This window comes from Megachile rotundata, chromosome 7 (assembly GCF_050947335.1).
Source record: "Megachile rotundata isolate GNS110a chromosome 7, iyMegRotu1, whole genome shotgun sequence".
In the NCBI taxonomy this organism is placed as follows: Eukaryota; Metazoa; Arthropoda; class Insecta; order Hymenoptera; family Megachilidae; genus Megachile; species Megachile rotundata.
In genome coordinates, this window is record NC_134989.1 from 5,787,505 (window position 1) to 5,802,751 (window position 15,247).

Below are 15,247 nucleotides of genomic sequence, written 5' to 3' on the forward strand. Positions count from 1 at the left end.
ATATCCATGTAAGGATGCTGATGATGCCATTATGCAAAAATCGAAATTTCTTGGTGCTGTACGGCCAAAGTCCTGACACCGACAAAAAGAACTTACACCACTTGTAATAGCTATTCATTTCTGCCATTTCGTTCAAGGGCTCAAAATCTACTGATCTCGGAGTCACATGTTTACCTTCTACTTTACCTCTCCCTTCGCAAATATTATCGCTTCGAAAGATTTTCAAGTGAAATATAACAAAAATTCTTTGGGTGCAACATAGTGATTGACAGGTTGTACGTGTGTGGAATTACTTATTCATACAAAGCTGTGCGCGAGTAACACGGTCTGCAGCTGCAGTGTAATATTATAGTAGCGTTATTAAGAAAATGATGGGGTAAAAGAAAAGACGAGAGAAGAAAATTTTCTGAGCAAAGTTAGATATTTATATATTTATGCAATACGAAGTTTCGAGGGAGGATACTGTTCGGGTTGCGCTCAGTCGATATAGATCCGCCGAATAATAACAGTCTTTTATCAGTCACCAGTAGGTTTGCTTTCGAGGAAGAGAAAGGGCGTGTTCTGAAGCAATAAAGCACCAGTAGTAGTGTATGAGTCTACATACAAGGAGCAACACTAACGTACGGATTTTAATGTAACTTACCTATGTGGTTGCTTTTTGAATATTATTTGGCACGTATTCTTTGTATCTACTGACATTCATGTTGAGGGGTGAAAATAGCCCTCAAAGATGGAGGTTGAAAATACATTTTCTTAAATACCTCGAAAACTAGAAGGTATAGGGGAGTTCCTTTTTCTTTAAATCGAGTATTTTCAAGAAATTTAGTTAATTACGAAAATTTCGGGAGAAATTGTTTATCTAAATAATATTTTAAAGAATTGGACTTTTATTTAATTTTTTATTTTATATGCAGTTGGATTTTTATGCAAATTTGTATATGCAAAGTATGGATCAAAAGGGGGGTACGCATTTTCGGAATTTTTGGTTTATTGCAATTTAACAATGATTATAACATATACAATTTTTTTCTACTTTTTACGGCACAATGTGGTCATATTTGTTTTCGAACAGAGTAACTCCATTTTATGCGACGCTTTGCTGTGTTTTTGACAATTGTCTTCAACTACCTACTAAACCACTCCGCTGTAGCATTCCTCCGCACGAATTTTCGTAATCAATATTTTTCTCATATTATACATATACCAAAATTTATGGAACATCGTACGGAAATTAAAAAATATTTATAGCTGTCAATTTAGTGTAGATATGATATGTTCACTGAGCTATTCTTTTTGCACCTCTCCACAAAATTTTAAGTCGACTAATTAAAATCTTTTCGAGTTATGTGTTCGGCCAGTTCAAATAAAGTGATTACGAGAAAAATGTGTTTAAAGTTTTGATTGCCATTCAGCATAAGAAACTTGTTATATACCGTTAATCAGCAATGTCTGCATCATACATTTGGACTTTTCTATTACCATCCTCCATGTCCTTTTCCTTCCTACTGAATCTGAGTTTCAATTTCACCATTTTTGTAGCTTCATTCGATGATCGTTCTGAAAACTCTATGCGCTGGGTGTCGACTTGCAGGCAAAAATTATAACAGTTTTCTCCGACAGACATATCCAAGGCTTTTATTACTTGCATTATAGTGTTGCTGAATATGCAAGCAGCCATATTTGGGGCAATGTCAAGTACATTTTTGCCACTGGTTTCGCTTTCGGAGCCATAGACCACACTACTAAATTAAAGATTTCGTTGCTGTTTTGCATGAAGCCACCAATACAGTAAGTCGTCGTTGGTAAGTTCCTTATACACGGATTTTATAGCTGAGAATACTATATTCGACATTGGAGATGATTGCTTACAATTATCTAATATACCTGTAGCCTTCGCCTTTCGCCAGAAGCACTAGGAATCCTCTCCAGATGTGCACTTGTCATGCTGCGGGCTTTCGTCCTTTGATATTTTGTGATATAACGTTGCCCAAACAGCATCTCTCAATTTTTCGACGGTTTCATGATGTCGACTGATTGCTAAACCATAATAAATACTCAACTCATCAATAAGTTTTCCTGTCAAATTTCCTTTTCCTTCAAGACCCTTTGTCAGTTTTTTCAAATTTCGCAATCTCGTGCCCAAGCGTTTTTGCACGTGATCGATGCATTCCTTCTTTTTGTACATCGATATACTAGGTATGTCCTGAAAATAATGTCAGTGACTCTATTGTGACGCGACTTCATGTCGGACCGCGACTTTTTAGGTTAAAATTGGCAGTATGGGACGTCGGCCAAATAGATCTCCGCTGCTGAAGGTGCTCCGAGCATCCGGAGAGTGAGGACGAGCCTATCCGTGAGAATTGTTTTGTGTCACTGTACAAGTCAAAATACAGCGCTCGTTAGAACAAAGAGTTACGATCAAGTTTTGCGTGAATCTTGGAAAGACTGCGACGGAAACAGTTGCTCTGATCAAGTCAGCTTATAAAGAAGATGCCCTGTCAGATTATCAAGTGTTTCGGTGGCACAAGGCCTTTTTGAAAGGCCGGGAAGAGATCGACGCCGAGGACCGTGCCGGACGGCCATCTACGACCACCACAGCCGACAATGTGACACGACTGACGAAATTGTTGAACTCAGACTGACGATTAAGTGCTCGTTTAATGGCCGATATGCTAAATATTCCAAAAACTCAAGTGTTAGACATCGTCACGAACCATATCGGCAGACAACTGGAGGTTGCACCACGCTCCGGCCCATACCGCCTTTATCGTCTCCGACTACTTGGTTAAAGCAGGTGTCCCAACGATTCCCCAGCCCCCGTACAGCCCGGTCGTAGCTCCCCCCGACTTTTTTTGTTTCCACGACTCAAAATACTCATGAAACACAAGATTTTCAGGAAAGTAGATGGAATCAAAAGGGCTTATACAGCGACATTAAAGGACATTCCGGAGGAGACCTACTGTAATGCATTCGAGAGCTGGAAATCTTGCTGGAGCCGATGTATTGACGCAGAAGGAGCCTATTTTGAAGCTTTTTAATCGTTTGTAACGAGCAGTCCAATAAATGATTTTAATCGACTTACTGACATTACTTTCAACACATACGTTGTAGTTGTACGGCTTCGCATCTAAAATACCTTTAAAGGTCTTGTCGTCCCCATTACCAATATAATACTGATATACGCATTGTTCATTGATGTTGAGCGTTGAAACATTTCCATCTTTCAAAAAATTCAAAATTCTCCTCACCTACAATAATTATTACTAGACGTTTTCCGCGAAAAGCATATACATGCATGATTTGAAGTATCTCTTCATTATTCGTCTTGCAATCAAGCCTGATTTGATCTAGAAATCCTTTTATCTGCATTTTGTAAAAATACTGAGATAAATGTTCCATTAACATGAATTCAATTTCTATAAGCAACTTACATCATTGATATAATACCAGGTTATGTGATATCTTGTACATCCGTCCATTGCTATTAATATAAACGATGTTATCCATAGCAGACGAAACAGATTTCTCTCTACAGCAAAAAAAGCTAAAAACTAGAAATATTATTAGAGCTGTTAAATGCTGCTTCAAAAACTGCAAAACATACAGTGTACAGTCAACAAATTTTGGTCTGTTATATCGCAATAATCCTTATAACTACTGTATATTGACAAAATGTTGTGATTGTGCTCGTACATTAGAAAACGTGAACAATAAGAGCCCTGAGGTTCTGCTCCCTTTTACAATGATCATACCCCCGTGTTGTATGTTGATACAAGTGGCTCGCCGACAACTTGCCAATATCAGCCATCAAACGAAGAGGCACGCACATTTTGATCTATATGCTTTCGGAAACATCAAAATCTGGAGATGTCGCAAAGGTGTGCCGGTTTTTTGTTGATCGATGTCCGCGCCTAAACGTTTCGCTGACATAAGGCGGCGGAATTAATACGTATTACCGCGTCGAGTACACTTTATTTGGAACCCAGGGGTATAAAGTAGAGCATACAAAATATTTTCTTGGCAATAATTATGTATCTCTTTTGTGTGCTAGTGATCTCGCAGACAGTCTTCCGGTCGTGGAACGAGCTAGCTCGTCCCCTTCTTGTTCTTACTACACCCAAGCAGCTTGGGCACTAGATGTTCTGGTAAGGATCACTACTTCCGAACAGATTCTATACTCTCAGTATTACGGTAATGCTTTTCTTGCCGAACACTCTTGATGTTCAACTGATACGGCTACTGCTCTACCCGTGCATGTAAGAACTTTTAGGCATGGACCATCTCATGCATTAGTGTTCCTGATGTATTTCATCCAAAAATCTCTCTAATCTGCAACCGATAAACTATCCGTAGCATACAGCAAGCTTTCAGTACGTGAAACAAGTTTGATAACCCATACCTGCGAAATTAGGGATGCCCATAAACCGAGGCTGATGATGCCATTAAGACAGAGTCGAAATTTCTTATCGCTGTACGGCCAAAGTCCTAACAACGACATAAAAAACGTAGTCCACTTGTAACACCTATTCATTGCAGCCATTGTGTACAGTGACTCAAACACTTCTGACATGCGAGGCATCAGTGCACCCTCCATTTCACTTCAGCCTACCGCAAAAATTTCCTCTTCCTAACATTTTCAATCGAAATAAGAGAAAAATTCTTGCGACGCAACACAGTGATTGATAGGCTTCCTGATTGTGTAATTACTTATTCATGGGATCAGTGGTGCAAGTAACACATTCGGAATTTATAACGTGGTGGTATAATACGGTCATTAAGAAAATGATGGAGTAAAAGGAAAGACGAGAAACGAAAGTTTTCTGAGCAATTTAAAATTTGTATATTCCTACGCAGTACGAACTTACAAGGGAGGATACTCATAGATTGCTCACAGTCGGTTTACGTCCTCCGAAGTCCGAGCACTCGGCGAAACGCAAACAAGTGCTTGGAGTAGAATGATAACATTATCTGTGACGGGGATGTAAATGTTCCAATTTATGTTATATTACAATTATATTACCAACACTTAAGATACAGGAATGCGATTTCGAACCAGTATCAAATGAGACTGACAGGTGACTTGGTTAATAAGATTTATCAAATAACTTTTAATTGTTGTACAATGAACATCGTAACATTAAAGCCGCAAATAAAGAATATAAAACATTACAAAATAAAAGAATAAAATATTCATATCAATGTCCTCAGTTTGTTAAACTGTTAATCGTTTCTTACAAACTTTTAACCGTACAATCATAAGAACTAACGAACAGATAGCAGAACTGCAAAGTAAGATACCGATGCCTTCAAAAGCTGAAAATTGAGAATTTAATACAGGTTATTGTTTTTCGAGGATTGCAATAGGGTATTATACGTACCACAGCGAAACCTTCGACTGACGGAACATAGACGCTTAGAAAGTTGAATACGGAGCCTCTGTTGTGGCCATTCACTATGATCAGTTGCAATAATTTCTGCGTTGATACCGACGTTTCGTACCAATTGGTACTGTATCTGCAATTAAAGGTAGCGATGTACTGCTAAGTTGGAAATTCGTTTTAATGTTTCATTAACACTATTTCAATCTCGACTTTGTGTGCATCTATTTCGATCAAAAGGTGATTTTTGACACCTTTTCGTTTGAATTCAAATAATTGCTCCAACTGAAACGAGAATGTTACCAACCAAAATAAAAAACTATGTTAACGATGGTAAAAATCGATAAAAAAATGTTATATTTGTATGAATAAAGAAGACATATTATTGTTGATGATTTGGGGTAATTTTTCCGATTCATACATAAAGTTTGGAATTAACATATTGGTAGTTGACGACCAGTTAAAAAGTAGCTTCGAAGATTTTCTAAAAATAGCGTTCTAATACAGTTACATACGTTGTTAGGGGAATGCTGCGAGCTCTGTCGACGACGAATTCCACTACGAGGTTCATCCAAAACATGTATCCCAATGTAGAAATGATCAGTAACACGGACAAGATTGTTTCTCTGATATCTATAGTCCGGAGCACCGTTTCAGAAAGCTTTAACAAATAAAACAATTTCCACATGTCTTATTATGGGAATCTTTAAAAAACAGTTCCATGCCAAGTGATATAATATAGTCCAATGCGAATTACTCACGCAAAACAAATGAATGCTTAGGGCAAGCACACCAAACATAATGCTCGGAACGTATGATTTATTGCACCGGTTGTTTACGTCACGTGCAAATCTTCAAAAATATACATATTTAATTAATTAAAATTTTCCAATGAACATAAAAAACGCGTGGTTTAAACCAGAGATCATGATGGGGCCTTCTCATGCTTTATACATAATTATCGTCGAGGTCGATGATATTATAAGGTGGATCTACAATTATGCAGCCGATTGGATCTCAATACGAGGTGTGACTCAAAAGTAACGAGACTAATCCAATAAATCATTGTACCTTCAGAATCAGTTCTCCGTGACATTATCACCTTCAAAGTAGTCCCCTTCAGCATTCACACACTTTTGCATTCGGTGCTGCCATTGCTGGTAACAGTTCTGGAACGTGGTTTTTGGAAGTCCTTTCGGGAGATTCTCCGTTTCTGCCTGAATCTCTTCAACTAGGGTGAAATGGGTTCCCATTAAGCAAAATTTAACTTCAGGAAATAAAAAAAAAGTCGCATGGAGCCAAATCAGGTGAATAAGGAATTTGTCCCATCACAGTAATATATTTACTAGTCAGAAACTGCTTGGAAGACAGTGTCGTGTGAGCGGGTGCATTGTCCTGGTGCAACAGCCATCCATTGCTTCACAACTGTGGACTTTTTTTACTAATTTTTTCACGAAGTCTTTTCAGTATTTCAATGTAATAGTGTTAGTTAACAGTCTGACCACTGGGAAACCACTCAATCATTACAGTTCCATTAATGTTGAATTTTGATTTTGACATGCGTGCTTTTTTGAGTTTTGGGGATCCTGGAGACTTTCACTCCATTGACTGGCGCTTACTTTCTGGGTCATAGGTAAAAATACATGTCTCATCACATGTTACAAAAGATTTCAACAAATTTTACAAGAAACTTGATGTTTATTCGCTGTTCGGTTTTTACGTTAGACATTTTTCCGGCAGAATGCAGTTGCACGTGTTCACTAAATAACGCAATACTTCCAAATGGTATGACCGATTCAATCGAAATTGGCAATACGGATAAAGGAGGTATGTGGGATGATGCCACAATAACAATTGCTGCCAATTACATTGTTTTTTCAAGCGACAGACATAGTCTCGTTACTTTTGTGTCACACCTCGTACTTGAACATTCTGCACAAAGAGTTTGGCATAACCAAAATACAAATAATTACAGGCATAATTTATTAATAATGTTAATAATAATAGTATATTCATATACGGCTGTATCATGTAGTAACTACGAAATTCTAAAATAAATATAAAGGAACGAATATACTAATGTCACTAAAAGTGTAATAACAATCAATAATTTTTCTTTAAAATATTTGTATTTTTTATGCAATAAGAGCAATGTAAAGTGCAAGTAGCAGAAACACAGTGAAACGCGATTAAAATGATACGACCTGTATGAAGTTAGCACCCCATTTCGAAAATTTTTAAATTCTAAAAGTTGTTCCAGGTTGTTCTAGGCTTATTCTAAATTGTTCCAGAAGATAAAAGTTTTATAATAATTATTTTGACGGAAAATGAAAAAAACAGTTTTTTGGCCTGGCACCCCATTTTTCGAAAATCAAATTTTTCATAGTTGTTCCAGATTGTTCTACTTCTTCCAAATATTGTTCCAAAGTAATAATTCCCCAAACAAAGTATTTAAAAAAATATAATAAAAAAACGATATCAAGCGCGCAAGGAGTATTTTTATATCTACGGGTGTAATTATCATTTTCTAAACACCAAATTGCATATTTGAGCTAATAATTAACGTTAATGGTCATCATGCCGTTATAGGTCAAAAATGACAAAAAAAGGGGGAAAATATGTTTACTTCCAAGAGCAAAGTGCCCTTAAAAAATTTGTTGTGGCAAAAATCAAAGTTGTTCTAGGTTGTTGGGTTAATTATTGGCTCAAATATGCAATTTGGTGTTTAGAAAATGGTAATAATATCCGTCGATATAATATTGGGTTGTCCCGAAAGTTCGTGCCGTTTTTCGGTAGGCGGCATGAAATTTTATTTAGAATAATTTTTCACCAAAAAATCTGAGACGTTCTGGAAGGACTTCTTAAGTTGCATAAAAGATGGAGAAAGGTTATAGAACAGAATGGCACCCATATAATTTAATAAATGTGTATCAAATTTAAATAGCTGCGTTTCAATTCCTCTCAAAATCGGCACGAACTTTCGGGACAACCCAATAATTTTCAGAAAAAAAATACACCAACTTCGAAATGCACTAAAAAGTATAAAATAATTTCTATTTCCTAATGAAGTAATTTCTATTTCATTCAATCATACAATTACGTAACAGATATGAATGAAACCTATTTACTCGTTAGGTAGTATATTAAATACATTTCAACCTTTTCGGAGGCGGCGCATAATTAAAAATACCTCAGTAAACGTTGCTGCCAATAACCAGTTGATTGTGGTATGGCGTATTGGAAATTAATGGGGTGCTTCATACAGGTAATGATACGACGGGCGCAAAACTAATGAAACGCGAGAAAATTTTATTCATGTTCATTGCTTAATTGTTTTTTTAAGTTATATATGACCAATTATTTGTATTATGATTGTACTGCGTGCTCTACATTGTAGAAAAAGTGTAGTGATGTCGGTAAAGAAAACTACTCTCTACATAAGTGTTAAGGCGAACAAAATGCTGAGAATCACTGGTTTAAACATTTGAATTAGCGTAGGAATAGCTTAATACATATATAAAAGGAAAATACTCACTGACGTGCCATTTGATGTACAGTAACACCACTAACTATATAACTCATACTTTTATTATTTGCACAATCTATTCGACGACACGACGCAGATGATTCTACAAGAACGGCTTTTTGGAAGTAATAACTAAGAACAATAAATTCGAGAATTGTCAGACACACAGAGTAGATACTACAGTATAAGAGTTTCCTTAAACATATAGAGCCCTAATCAAAGAAATCGCTACATCTGGTACTCTTAGTTACATGAAGTAACGTTCAAAATATAGTTCAATGCTTTAAAAAAAAGTAAACAAAAACGAAGAACATAATACAAAGCAAAATTCTATTGCATCTTTTCAAAATCAGTGTACAGATTATATTTTATTTCTCAGTTCCGAGAACGGTATATTCGTTGTCTGGAAACTGCTGTAAAGGTATGCAGTAAATCGTAAGTCTATTTATTTTGTGCATGCTCATAGTGCGTAAATAGTCCCTTCTATTATTTTAATCGAACTTGTAGATGAAAATGTAAATGAAGAAATGAATAACTGCATAGCTTATAGAATAGCTTACAAAACGGCGTCCAATTCTTATGGTGATTGAAAAACTCATAATTAAAAATGGACGATTTACACAATAAAATCAATCACCTCACGTTTCAAATATTTTATTCACTTTATTCGATGTATATACGACTTGCATTTTATGGGTAATATATATGATTTATTTGAGACTTCGTTTTACCTAGTAACTCCATATAAACCAGCGATATGCGTGCTGATCATAATCATTAGTGATTCCGTTCCAACCATGATGGATACGGCGATTATTAGTGACAAATATAAAAGGAAATTGTTAAGAATTGGATGTTGTTCTTCGTCAATCAAAAAGTCCGTTTCTATTGGAAACTTCGTTGGGCGAGATTCATTCAATGGTAAAATTTTATCCAAGATAAAAGGGGATATATGATATATTAGTGTCACGCATGCGGAGGGGTAAACAAAGGCTGTAAAACGTACTATGAATACACTGAACTAGTTTTGAAATTTCAAATTATTCAAGATTTTCCTCACCTGCAAAAATGATTACAAAACGTTTTCCATAAAAAGCGTGCAGCCGCATGATTCGAAGTATCTCTTCATCATTCGTCCTCCAATCAAGTTTAATTCGATTTAGAAATTCTTCTACCTGCATTTTACAGTAATATTTAGATAGATGTTCCGCTAACATAATTTCAGTTTCAATACTGATCTTACATCATTAATCTGATACAAGGTTAGGTGGTATCTTGTACATGCAACCATGGTCAACGCTATAAACGATGCTAATCGTAACATACTAAACAGATTTCTCTCTATAGTCAAGAAAGCTAAAAACTGTGAATATTATTAGTGGCCTTAAGTGTATTTTCAAAAATTTTAAAGCATGTATAAAACTTTCATTAATGTATTAATTAGTACTTGAAGCAAACTTGATTACCCACACCTGAGCGATTACAAACATGCAAATAACGAGGCTGACGATACCACTTTGCAAGAGTCGAAGTTTCTTGCTTGTGTACGGCCAAAGTCCTACCACAGACATAAAGAACATACACCACTTGAAATCGTTATTCATTTCTGCTACTTCCTTCAATGGCCCAAACACTACTGATCTCGGAGTCACCTATCTACCCTCCATTTCACTTCACCCTTCCGCAAATATTACCTCTTCGAAAGATTTTCAAGCAAAATATTAGAAAAATTCTTTCGATGCAACGGAGTGATTGACAGGTTGCACGTGTGCAATTACTTATTCATAGGATGGTAGGGTGCAAATAACACAGTCGGCAGTTGTAACGTGGTGGTATAATAGTGTTATTATAGAAATGATGGGGTATAAGAAACGGTGAGAGAAGAAAATTTTCTGGACAGTGTTAAATTTGTATAACTTTATACAATACGAGGTTACGAGGGAGGATACTGTTCATATTGCTCTCAGTCGGTTTACGTCTGTCGAGTAATATTGTTCAACTTTCCTTCTGCCCCAAGACGCTTTCCATACCCTGACTTTTGTGTGTCTCGACTCGTTCTATCTTTGTATTTTGCTCATTCATGGAAGTCCTGTTCCGTTCAACATGTTGCTGCCTATTCCGACTAGTGACACGAACAGTCTGCACAACGAATCTGATCCAAAAAGCATTCTGCTGCAAACAACTTGCTCTGGCAGGTAATGGTCGATTAATGAAAGAGTATTCGTGATTGTGAGCAATCTTTCATTCAGAACACTATTTCAATGTGTTGTTATTTCGTTCGAAATTGCTGCTGTGTATCTACTTAATAAAATTTAACAATTTCTAAACTTTAACCATAGGAATTTTAAACTTTTAAGAATGATTGAATCGGGAAATCCATGGATACGAAAATTTAGAAATATTTGAATATAGTGATATATGAATCTGGAAGTCTAAAAGTATGAAGTGCAGAAGTCGAAATAATTTAGGTATCTAGTAATTAGCCATTTTATGTGAAATTTATTTATGTTGCATTATCATGATATGATATCTGGTTTGACATCACAGGACATCTCAAACTTTCCACTATTTCGTAATTGAGCATTTGTCGTTGAACCACCCAATAACAATTGTGATTACCGATTACCGTACTCGAATAGATTAAATGTGTATCAAGGAACAAAATAATTAAATTGTTTCCATTATTTCAGAACTGACAAGGTAATTCGGACTGGACCAAACGTTATAGAAGAGAGCAGAAATCAGGAACGGCGCTCATATAATAAAAATCTTAATCTGAAGCTTCACGTGCGGTGAACGCGGAATTGCTTCGGACGGTTCGACTATTTTAACGCAGAAGCAACATAACAGATCCCAATTCTGTGGTTTATATCACAAAATTATTAGTCACTAGAAACTCAACCGGTATAATTAATTGTTCTACACGTTACGACATTGACGATCGCGGTGTGAACAAATGGGCTCTACCTTTTCGTCGCGAGGCGCAGGCGAGACTCCCGTAAGTTCCTGAAATAGGAGAAGGAGAGTTAGGAGCAAATGAGCCTTCAAATTAATCGGTGTTTTATATTTTTAGGAAGTTCTGTGTTGGCAAGTCGTTCCTTTGAGCGGTTTAATTCTTCCTTGTCAAGGAACGGATGCCAGAACATCAGAAGACTCGATTTTGAAACGGTTCTGCTTTCCTTGAGGCACTTCAATTCACTGGAAAGACCTCGTTTTGAATGTGTCTCAACCAGCATAATATGGAATTCTGAATTTCGATTGGATTATTCTTGCAAGGGACATCATCCAATTGTTACATACCGATTTTTATATGTGAAATGTTGTACAACGCGAACAAGTATTTCACATGTATTTTCTTTTACGTGCGAATATCCATTTTGAAGTGGTGAAAATAATCCTTAAAATTGAGGTTGAAAAAGATATTGACCCAGATAAAGAATTCCAAATGTCAATTTTTACCTTTTGAAAGGCTAATTACATAGCGCACGTGGATCTTTGAAAATTATGTTTGTTTAAAAATTACGTTAAAAATTAACATTACTTTGCAAATATTTTAATAAAATGTTTAAATATTTTCACGAATTTCTTATGCGTGAACTATGGAAAAAGTTCAAAGTGCACATGAACTTTGGAAAGAGAAAATACGGATTAATTGGAATTTTTAATTTCTCTCGTACAAAAATTATTACTGTAGTTGTAATTATACGCAAATTTTATATTTCTGTTCGGAGCACAACTGATTTCTATACATAATATTCTGGCAATTGCATTATGTTACATTTTATATATTAATTTATTTAAAAAGAAAACTTCCATAGTTACCTTTATAAAACCTGGCGCCCGACATAGGCATCTGTTTATCCCGTGTTATAAGCACATACTGATTTCAATATGTACTCGATTTATAGAAGATTTAAAAGCGCAGATTGCACACGTGTAAAGTGTACTATCTTCATGATTAACACGTGCGTGCCAAGCCATTTTTGTCTGACTTGTCGTTCAGGCCATTTGATATTTTGACTAAAGATCGATATATTATCACACAATATTTCATTATATCATCAATACATAAGTAGTTCTCTTGTTTAGAGCAGTTATCACATCGTGTACCACCGGTGGTACACGTGGCGCTGCGATCAGTTCGAGTGCAAAAGTCAGTCAGTTCGAAACTTTTCGGTTAGTAAAAAATCTGCTACACTCGAATTTGTTGAATAAAAAACGAGAGAAGTAAAATAAATTATTTAATAATACAAGGAGTAGGTAAATATACGGAGATAACATTTTTTGTTTTTCATTTATTTCTGTTGGAAAACAAGTTTCTATTATTTACTTCATTATTAGTATTATTTTTCTTTTATTATTTTATTTTCATTTCTTGCTATAAAAAAAATGTAAAAAAATTCGGTACTGAAGTAGCAAGACAAAAAGCTATAAGAGTAATAACGTTTTGCAGCGATTGCCCGAAAAAGCCGTCTTTATGCCTCCCTTGCTTCAACAAAATGCACCATTAAATGTAATTATTAATTATTGTATATATAACAATTAAATAAACTTATGTGTTTTGTTCTATACTGCATCTTGTATATGCTTTATTTTTTAGGTAGAAATATAGTTTACAGAATTATATTTGTAATAAAATATATGTTTTCAGCACATTGAATAAATATGACTGCGTGTACCACCGGTGGTACACGTGGCACGGAACGTGTTAATTTAGGTTATGTGTTCAATGAGCGTTTTCCACGTTTGTAAAGAATATATGCAGTAAGTCTTAAAAGAGTTTGTTTTGCTAAAGCTCTGAAGAGACATAGATTTGTTGTAAATCTGAAAACATCTTATTTTGTATAATTTCGAGAACAGTGATTTTTATCTTGAAATAGTATTCTAATGCAATGGTATTCACTGTAAGGTAGATGCATTAGTTAGTAATCTCGAAGTATATTTTCTAAAGTAACAGTTTTGTAATTTTAAGTAGTGCGCGGTAACATTTTTTCTAGAAGGTATAAGACTCGATGTAATTAGTTAATAAGTAATATTATACGTATATGATATTATTATATGATATTATAATCAATAAAAATATCACTCCTACAATTTCTCTGGACACGTCGATAATGTAAAGTTCTAGCAAACAACACAGGCGCTACAGAAATGCGGGCTTTTCTTCGGAAAACTGCTTTAAATCACGTCAAATTTTGCAAATAAACTCCTTTATATGGAAAGAAACATCTGTGAGAACGCTATTTTTGGCTATTCGAGACAAATTTTTACCATTTTAATATCACTCTCTACCTTACTGACGGTACATATATGTTATGCATATGCACATACGCCGATACACTATTAATGTCAATTCAATCTGCACGAAAACACTGACTAGGTTTGTTATAGTTTTTAATGGAGCTCCGAAAATGCGGATTATGTACTTAGAACAGTTGACACACCACACAGTATCTTGTCGGTAATATAGGAAATAGCATAAGAATGGAGAGAAATTTTCTTTTAAATCGCCAAAAACTATTCTTACAGATATCCTCTTTTGTAAAAAGAGCTAATGTAAACAATTTGGTCGTTGTCGGAGCGTAACTGTTTTTCCGAATTTTTTTTTCCAAATTATCCAATTATCCAAGCCGTCGGGCTAATGACCACAGTAGTCGACGCCCGCGACAAATATCAATCAATCGATCCAAGCCGTCGGTCATGCAGAACTCCGTCGATATTTATTAACAAATAATTAATGCTGAAACCAATTGGATATGATTCAATTAACGACTTTTAAATATTTTCAATTTTCTTAAAATAACATCCTTACTCATTTATTCTGGTTTCAAACATTCAATTAAATATACGTATCGAAATAAGTGGTCAAAATGAATTTAGCAATATTGGTTGTCTTTCCGCATAGTTTTAACTATGCATGGTAATGTTGGAAGACAATTTCTATAGAAATATAGGAATATTTCTCCCTTATTAAATTAACTACTACTTCCTATATTTAATTAAACAATTAATTACTAACTTCACTAATATTATTGATTTATTTAAAATGATTTTGGACTTTGTTAATTTGTATGCACGTTCTTGATTAAAGGCTTTATAACAGAATGAATTGAAAATGATTTTTTTTTTAAATAAAATTGAACACAATAAAACGACGGTTGCTTAAAACATCGATTATTTGTCCAGGACTGCAAATAGGGCTTTACTTAATTGACGGCTTTGAAAAAAGAATTCTTCTTTACCGACGACTCCGATGATCACCACAGAAATGAGGTAGAGTCGTTAGTCAAGAAGAGTTCTGCTATCAAAGCCGTCGAACAAGATGAGTTTTATTTGCATTTGT

At 35.2% G+C, this 15,247-nt stretch overlaps 2 protein-coding genes and 1 pseudogene across 6 annotated transcripts in view; 1 reads left to right on the forward strand and 2 right to left on the reverse strand.

Annotated features, from left to right (window-relative positions):
• Positions 1 to 13,473, forward strand: part of LOC105662052 (uncharacterized) — an 81,821-nt gene extending 68,348 nt beyond the window's left edge. For 3 of the 5 annotated variants that reach the window (XM_076534057.1, XM_076534059.1, XM_076534060.1), the window contains exon 5: positions 11,978 to 13,473. The gene's annotated coding sequence lies outside the window, so the exon portion shown is untranslated. Of the gene's footprint in view, positions 1 to 4,051; positions 4,146 to 11,594; positions 11,903 to 11,977 lie in introns of all 5 variants that reach the window. The other 2 variants (XR_013038877.1, XR_013038875.1) reach the window with 2 other exon arrangements.
• On the reverse strand, positions 1,006 to 2,714 carry LOC143264888 (uncharacterized; annotated as a pseudogene).
• Positions 5,081 to 11,595, reverse strand: LOC105662053 (uncharacterized). Its single transcript, XM_076534044.1, has 8 exons — positions 10,148 to 11,595; positions 9,965 to 10,079; positions 9,636 to 9,897; positions 8,914 to 9,036; positions 6,140 to 6,230; positions 5,894 to 6,039; positions 5,379 to 5,514; positions 5,081 to 5,313 (listed from the first exon to the last, which is right to left on the reverse strand). The coding sequence occupies exons 1-8, from the start codon at positions 10,226 to 10,228 to the stop codon at positions 5,263 to 5,265; spliced, it is 1,005 nt and encodes a 334-aa protein (XP_076390159.1). The 5' UTR covers positions 10,229 to 11,595; the 3' UTR covers positions 5,081 to 5,262.
• Positions 13,474 to 15,247: the final 1,774 nt, after the last annotated feature.

Excerpts from the sequence above, each read along its gene's own strand:
- LOC105662053 (XM_076534044.1), bottom strand. The coding sequence starts at position 10,228 with ATGTTACGATTAGCATCGTTTATAGCGTTGACCATGGTTGCATGTACA. Across the intron at positions 9,898-9,964 it reads TTTTGTAATCATTTTTGCAG|CCTTTGTTTACCCCTCCGCA; the intron begins GTGAGGAAAATC and ends TACGTTTTACAG. Across the intron at positions 6,040-6,139 it reads TAAGCATTCATTTGTTTTGC|CTTTCTGAAACGGTGCTCCG; the intron begins GTGAGTAATTCG and ends TATTTGTTAAAG.